This window comes from Prionailurus viverrinus, chromosome C1 (assembly GCF_022837055.1).
Source record: "Prionailurus viverrinus isolate Anna chromosome C1, UM_Priviv_1.0, whole genome shotgun sequence".
NCBI classification, from domain to species: domain Eukaryota; kingdom Metazoa; phylum Chordata; class Mammalia; order Carnivora; family Felidae; genus Prionailurus; species Prionailurus viverrinus.
Window position 1 is genome coordinate 52,553,352 of NC_062568.1, and position 8,420 is coordinate 52,561,771.

The 8,420-nt window shown below is 40.3% G+C and overlaps 2 protein-coding genes across 3 annotated transcripts in view; both read right to left on the bottom strand.

Moving 5' to 3' along the window:
- MTX2 (metaxin 2) overlaps window positions 1–2,725 on the bottom strand; it is a 65,386-nt gene extending 62,661 nt beyond the window's left edge. For both annotated transcript variants that reach the window (XM_047872512.1, XM_047872510.1), the window contains exon 1: window positions 2,491–2,725. In XM_047872512.1, coding sequence (XP_047728468.1) covers window positions 2,491–2,530 — 40 coding nt within the window. In that variant the 5' untranslated portion in view covers window positions 2,531–2,725. The remainder of the gene's footprint in view (window positions 1–2,490) is intronic.
- A 4,147-nt stretch (window positions 2,726–6,872) lies between these two features.
- Window positions 6,873–7,471, bottom strand: LOC125171609 (60S ribosomal protein L9-like). The gene is given in 1 exon segment (XM_047868805.1): window positions 6,873–7,471. A coding segment is annotated over 1 exon segment (501 nt). The 3' UTR covers window positions 6,873–6,970.
- Window positions 7,472–8,420: the final 949 nt, after the last annotated feature.

Sequence of the window (8,420 nt, forward strand, 5' to 3'; positions counted from 1 at the left end):
TATACATGTTTATATAGGTTTATTTAACAACAATGGGGTTCATACAATATATATATTATACTATAACTTGTTTTTATTTAAGATAATCATAAATTTCAAGCCGATATATTTAACAGATGTATCTCTTGATCTCTAGTATTTGTAATAATGTGGGCATACCGTAATTTGGCATATATTTAGTACATTTCTGGTTTTTTGCTATTAAAATTAATGCTATAATGCATATTGCTTTAAACAATAGTCCTTATATTTTCATCAAATAAATTCCCTGAAAAGTTTCTGGATCAAAGGACGATATTTTAATGAACATTGCTATATTAAGTTCCCAAAAAGTAGTAATAGTTTATAGACTCACCAATAGTTTGAGGGTAGATGTTTTCCCCATGCCTTTGTCAGTACTAGAAATTATCATACTCGGGGCGCCTGGGTGGCGCAGTCGGTTAAGCCTCCGACTTCAGCCAGGTCACCATCTCGCGGTCAGGGAGTTCGAGCCCCGCGTCAGGCTCTGGGCTGATGGCTCAGAGCCTGGAGCCTGTTTCCAATTCTGTGTCTCCCTCTCTCTCCACTTGATCTTAGCCAAAAGGCCGAGAAGCGATTCTCCCTCTCTCTCTGCCCCTCCCCCGTTCATACTCTGTCTCTCTCTGTCCCAAAAATAAATAAACGTTGAAAAAAAAATTTTTTTTAAAATAATAAATAAAAATAAAAATAAAAAAAAGAAATTATCATACTCATTTTTGTGCATCTGACTAGCTGGAAAACTATCTACTTTCATTGACGGAGAGCATTTATTCATATGTTCATTGTCCATCTGCATTTCCTGTTTGTGAACTGCCTGTTCCTACCCTTTACCCTGGATTCTGCTGATATTTTCATTAATCTGTAGAAACATATGTCTTTTATCATATAAAGCTTTTTAAATTTTTCTGCAACCAAATCTGCCAATTTTCTCTCCCAAGGATTCTGGATCCTGTGTGTCCTTAGGCTTCCTCTGCTACCCAAGATTAGTGAAAATTACCACCTATATTTTCTAATTATTTTATTATAATTTGGTTCTTGTTCTTATTTTACATTTAAATCTTTAATTCATTTGGAATTTATTCTCAACACCATTTATTGAATTTTCCATCTTTAAATGCCTCCTTCTAGGGTAATAGAGCATTACAAACAGCTAAGATGACAGATTACAATTCCTAGAAATTCTTAAATTTTACTAACTGACACAAAAGTCCAAACTCATTAAGTTTACTGAAAGACATTTATCATTTTTTTCTTTAGAAGAAATCACACATTGGAATACATGCATACAGTATACCAGTATCAGCATACAATATGAAATGGTTGATTTTTTCTAACATTGCAGAAATGGAAAGTAAATCAGTGATCTAACTTTTTTTTTTTTTAACATAAGCGGTAAAAGAAATAATCATTGTTTGAAATCTTAAGATTATTCACTGACTTGGGTCACAAATTCTACTAAGCACCAACTAACAGGTGTTCAGGATACAATGGGGGACAAAACAAATAGATCCCTATTTTCATGAAGCTTTTAATCTAGTGAGGGCTTCCCTCTCTGCCAGAAAACAATGTATTTAAGTGAAAAAGAAAAAAAGAAACGTATGTTCACACAAATGCAATGCAATGAAAACCATTTTACAAATTTTAGGACACATTCAGTACCTTCCATTTCCAAGACACTACTTCATTTTAAATGTACCTATTTATCCTGGTAACTGTCTCTTTACTCATGTTGAAAATACTTCTGGGAAGTTAAGATTAACTCCATTTAAAGATAATCCCATCAATACATATCTACAATACCTGTGTCTAGTCTCACTTCCTCAACAATATTTAATTTCTTCCACTACAGTAAGAACCTCGAAAACAGAAAACATAAATCTATTTTATTTACATCAGCTACATTCAGTCCCTCAAATCAAAGGTGTTTCTAAAAAATATATGTAGATTGACTTTTCGACGAATCCTGCAGACCTAGCAGATGGCAATATCGTGGTGCTGGGAGAGAAAGCAAGATCTTCGGTAGCCCCTCAACAACATTAGGTAACAAGGGCAACTCATTAGTGACAATCACTTTAAACTTCAGGTCCAACGACGGAGACCAACCTCACTCTCAGACTGAGTGAAGCCTTATAAGACCTGGCCCCTGTAGCCACGCCCTCTCATGCCAACCCACGACATCCATCACGCACCCCAACCCCTCTTGACCTAACCGGAGGGGAACCAAAGTACGCCCACGAGAAGGAAGGCGGTATTCCCGCCCCTGCTAGGTGACCTTGGCCAAGTGTCCCCCCTCAGTTTTCTCATCTGTGAAACGAGGCTGGTACTCCGTGCCCGCCTCTATCCCCAGGCCTGGGTTCTGCATCTAATGCCGCAAGGTTGAGGCAAAGCTGCAGCCCTAACCCGCACGCTGCTCCCGGCGACTGCCCTGCGCCGCCCCCGCCTCCACCCGCAGCCCAGGGCCACGCGCACTACCTGCGATCTGCGAGACGAAGGCTTCCGCCACTAGAGACATGTCCGCTGGGCGGTCCTGCGCCCGCAGTTCCTGGTCCCCACGGCCCTCGGCGTCCTCTCCTACAACCCCGGCGTCTCCTAGCTGCTACCAGTCCCGACCCGGCTGAGGCTCAGACTCGCGCAGCCCACCCCGGCGGCGGCGGAGGCGGCGAGGACCCCAAGGTTACCGCCAGGCCCGACCAGGAACTTCCGGCGCAGCTGACAGTGGCGCGAGAGCGCTTCCGCCGGCGCCACTCCGCCCCCTCCCCCCGCGCGCCCGGTTTCCTAATGCAAATCTCCCCGCCGCAGCCAAGCGCTCCGTGGACCTGGGTGCGTGGTTGCCGACCGCGGAAAAGGGGAATCCGGAAAAGGGGATCCCGGATGTTTTCAGTATCCTTTCTGTAAGCGAGAATTTTGTAAGCAAGTAAAGTTTTTAAGCACGCCATACCAGGCACTTTAAAAAAGGTATTAACAGCATTCTGTTTCATGTCAGCTCAACAACCCAGTAAGCCGGTATTGTGATAGCCATTTTAAGGGTAAGGAAACAGAGAGTTTGAACTGCCTGCTCAGGGAGTATGCCACGTTAACTTTCTTCTGTTCCACTATACTGCTAGGTTGATAAGTCCATGGACAGACATTAGTGTTTATTCTTTTATTCAAACATGCTTGCTAGAGAGGAGGCTTGACTAACACCTAAACTGAGAGACAGTTTGTCCATCAACTCTATTACCCGAAATGAAGCTCATTTTGCAGAATAAGATACTCTAGTTTCACACACTTCTCCTTTTTAGAGGTGGGTGAGAGGGGCAGAAAGAGGAGGAGACATTAAATCCATAAGTGACTTTCTATACAGTTTATACAAAGCTATACAATTAAGGAAAAATCAGAATATGTTACAGATTTAGAGGCATAAAGTATTACAAGTGAAACTGACTTCAGAGATCATCTGGTAAGCCAAAGCCCCCTTTCACTGATGAGAAACTCATAACAGATCACCACAAACTAAATTGCTTAAAACAATTTTATTCTCTCCCAATTTTAGAGGCTAGATGTCCAAAGTCAGGGTGTACAGAGGGCCATGCTTTCTCTCAATACTCCAGGAAAAATCCTTTCCTACCTCATTGTAGCTTCTAGGGGGTGCCAGCAATCTTTGATCTTCCTTGGCTTATAGACACATCACTCAAATCTCTGCCTTCATCACATGGCAGAGTATGTTCATGTCCAAATTTCCCTCTTCTTATAAGTCCACCAGTCCTTGGATTAGGGTCTACCCTAATCCAGTATAGCCTCATATTAACTTGATTTCATCTGCAAAGGCTCTATTTCCAAATAAGTTCACATTCACAGGTGCCAGGTGGTAGAAACTTGAACATACTGGGTTTTTTTCTTCTTTTGGGGAGTGGGGGGGGGGCACACTTCTACCCACTGCACTAAATAATAAGTATTTTAAGGATAAGTCATCAATTTGCATCACCTCTGAAACTAGGAAACTTGTTAAACTAAGTTTAAACATACCCAAAAATGTAAGTGAACATAAACCCAGCCATGTTTGAAGACACAGTATCTTCTCATTGGCCGAGACTCAGAGTTGAGGAGGGGCTGAAATCACAGGTTTTTCTGGTTTGTGCTACGGGAGATAACATTGATAGTAAAGAATATACTATGCCCATGGGTGTAATGACCAGGAGAAATTAACTGTTCCAGGTATTGGGTGTCCATTGAAAGAAAAACTTTTAATTCCTGTCTGTTTCTCTGCACAGTGAAGTAGTTTAACTTGTAAAAGTGAAGACCTGTCACCTATTCAAGTTCTATTACCACATTTTGTTTGTCCCTTTTTAAAAGCAGGAATAAAAATTTTGGCTACTTTTTTTTTTGTTAATGTTTTAATTATTTTTTGAGAGAGGGTGAGTGGAGGAGGGAGCAGAGAGAGAAGGGGACAGAGTATCTGAAGCGGGCTCTGCGTTGACAGGCTGACGGCGACAAGCCAGATGTGGGACTCCAGCTCATAAACCGTGAGATCATGACCTGAGCCAAAGTCAGACGCTCAACCGACTGAGCCACCCAGATGCCCCTTTTGACTACTTTTTGACACATGCAGATTTCTTTAAGATTTCTCCATGACATAGAGATTGTGTGGAAACCTGAACCAAAGTCCTTAGTATTGGACCAGGGAATCAAAAATCCAACAAGTCCCAAAGGCAAAGGTGAGCCCCAAAATGGAAGGAGAATGGCAAGAGCCAGAGACTGGGCATACATGCAAGAGAAATAGAGCAAGATTAAAGGTAAAGGAGAATGCACCCTCAGAATTTCGTTAGGTGTCTATGGCTTGATGCATGGATGAACTGGACTGGCTCAAAGATACTGAGTTGGGACTGACACGAATCCTGTTCTAGCAAGCTTTTGAGAAAGAAACATGGATCTGCTGGGGGCACTGTCTATATTCAACCCTTTCATCATTGTAGTCGGGGAAACAGACTCATCAGCGCCATATGGATTCACTTTTTCTCCCTGACTGATGGTTCTTTTGCTTCCCACACAGGCTAATTTAGACTGGAAAGAATCTATAATGTGGGAGGTCTTTATTACTAAAAATTAGATCCAATAAAATGCAGATGTCCTGACAGTATCCACAAACAAGCTGTCTTTGAATAAATAACCAACTGGAGAAAATGTATTTATGCATCTGTATCAGAACAACTGGCAGATTTAAAACTGAGGATCTGTTTAAGATCACAATTAAGGAAAATACAAGAAAACAAGCCACTGGAATTTTTAAGGATGAGATGATAAAACAAAAGTGCTAGGGAATCCATATGTTACTAAAAGGATAATCACACAATTATTTAACATAAAATATTAATGCATGCTATTAACATTGTTTGCCCTAATAAAATCACTTTTCTTGCAAAACTGTTCCATCATGAGAATATTTTCCTGTCTCTAATCTAGATTTTACATTCCTGTATTAAATAGGAAATATACAGCTGTCATGATGAATATATACATCATTAACATTAAAATACTAAGGCATTTTGGGGCGCCTGGGTGGCGCAGTCGGTTAAGCGTCCGACTTCAGCCAGGTCACGATCTCGCGGTCTGTGAGTTTGAGCCCCGCGTCAGGCTCTGGGCTGATGGCTCGGAGCCTGGAGCCTGTTTCCGGTTCTGTGTCTCCCTCTCTCTCTGCCCCTCCACCGTTCATGCTCTGTCTCTCTCTGTCCCAAAAATAAATTAAAAAAAAAAAAAAAACGTTGAAAAAAAATAAAATACTAAGGCATTTTATCTGCATTTCATTTTTCTCTGACAGAATGTTAATATTTTAAATGTAAATATCTTCTTTCTTGACAAATGCCTGCAAGATAAAATTTTGGCTGAGATTCCTTCAAGATTATACTACTTATTTGACAATGATGTAATAAATTCATGCCTTTTATTCAAATTAGACCATCCTCCCACCCTCACCAACAGAAATAATCGTGGATAATTCTATCAATCCAAATAAAGTGTAAATGCAATTAAAAACACTAAGGTAACCATGTTGTGCCCCAGAACGTTTTTGTTCATCTGTTAACAGTTTTTACTTCCTTAAAAATAATAGAGGGGCACCTGGTGGCTCAGTTAGTTAAGCATCAACTTCAGCTCAGGTCATAATTTCGCCATTCGTGAGCTTGAACCCCATGTCCGTCTCTGCTCTGACAGGGGATGATCCTCTGTCTTCATCTTTCTCTGCCCTTCCCCCATGCTCACTTGCACTCCCTCTCTCAAAAATAACTAAATATTAAAAAAAAAATAAAAATAACAGAACTGTAGACAACTACAAGCAATCTAATATATCAGGTTTGCAAAGATATTTTTTAAAATTTTTTTTTTTCAACGTTTTATTTTATTTTTGGGACAGAGAGAGACAGAGCATGAACGGGGGAGGGGCAGAGAGAGAGGGAGACACAGAATCGGAAACATGCAAAGATATTTTTTAAAGGGTACAGAAATGTGTCAGCCATTCGTCCTTACATCTCTCAACTCTTCTTTCATCCATTTTGTTTAATTCCTAAGAAATCATGATCGATCCAGAACTAAGTTCTTACCATTTTCTCACTTTCTGATCCCACCCTCTTGTATTTTAGGCTAGCACACCCTCAAATGAACTACAGGCATATTGACTGCAACACTACACTTTGGGAAATAACTACATTATTGATTACAGTGGGCCTAGATATTTCAAATATTAACCAGTTTTCAATAGAAATTAAAATGATAGATTTCTGCCTAATTTGGCAGAATATGTGTGTTGTCTCATTTTCATAGCTTTATGTTTTTATTGGGATCTGAGTCTTTTTTTTTTTTTTTTTTTTTTTTTTTTTTTTTTCCCAAATCAGTATAGTTTTATTGCATCCTTAAAGTATCACAAGTAAGTCTGAAAAATCATCCGGCCTCTTGCTGTCTCTGTAGCTGGACAACATATATTTTATTCATCAGCCTGCTGAACAGTTCCTTTTTCAGAAACATAGATACCATCCAAAAATTTCCTGATATCCTTGTTTTTAACTGTTGTCGCTTGCTGAATCAAAGCAGCTGAGTTTGATACAAGTTCAATGTCATTTCCTTCAAGAATTAACTCATCTTTCTGGGCTTGAGATACAGAACAAGCAACACCTGGCCTCATCCGAACCCTGCGTATGTATTTCTCACCCAAGAAATTTCGGATTTCAACGAGAGAGCCATTCTCCTGAATAACAACGTTGATGGGGAAGTGGGCATACACAGACCTCATCTTGTAACGGAAGCCCAATGTAACACCCTTGATCATGTTCTGTACATGACTACAGATAGTACGGACAGTAGCCAGTTCTTTTCTATTTCCCTACCATTTGTCAACCCGGAGCCTCTTCTTTTTCTTTCCAAGAAGACTGAGTTCTACATTGATGTGATTGAAGTCCCTTCGCAGGGATCTGAGTCTTTTAACCATATCTAGTGGTGCTTTTCACGGGCGGTTGATGTCTTATCTACCATTGTAGGAACTGAATTAGTTAGGACTCTCCTGGTTGCAAGTTATAAAGACACAATTAAGCCTAGCTAAGCAAGTTTAAGTCATAGCGGTAGAAAGTACACCAGAGTAATTCACAAAACTGAATGAAGCGCTCTAGGGACCAAGGTATCAGCTCTGTGTCTCTCCTTGCACTTCTCATATCTGTTCAGTGTTACTCTCTTTAGCCGAAGGCACACCTTCTCCCAGCTGGCAGGAAAAACAGTTGCCCAGATAGCGCCAATGTCACATCTTCTTACGTTGGCAGCCCCAACTTCCATAAATTAATAATCCCGGGGAAGAATTATAATCGCTTGGATGTTGTCACCTCTGAACGAAATACTTTGTCCAAGCGGATGGGTTCCACGATAGACCAAGCAAAGGAGGAATAGAATCTGTTACAAAGGGAAATGATGGAAAAGACACCAGGCAACCAATGCCATATACCACAGTCCACAAAGAAGAATCAAGAGTGCTATAGTGAGGCTACCACTTGTTTTAAAACTACAAAAGTCACTTAAGCTCTTTAATGTTTTTCATTTCCATAAAGGGGGTCATAAAATGTCATGATGCCTTGACTACAGCCCCTAGAGTTGGGAAGGGGAGAGAAATTCGGATGATTGTGTTCACTAAGAGGAAAAGCTGAGGATGTCTTCAACAGAATTTTTACGTTTATTATTTATGTAGATATTATATTATTATATATATTATGGAAGTAGTTACTTTCACATAAATGTAGTGAGCGAACAACCTTAAATCACTGTAGCAGTAAACTTGCAGGGGTTTTTTTTTAATTTATTTATTTTTGAGAGAGAGAGAGAGAGAGAAAGAACAAGTTGGGGAGGGGCAGAGAGAGAGGGAGAAAGAGAGAAGCAGGCTCTGCATTGCCAAC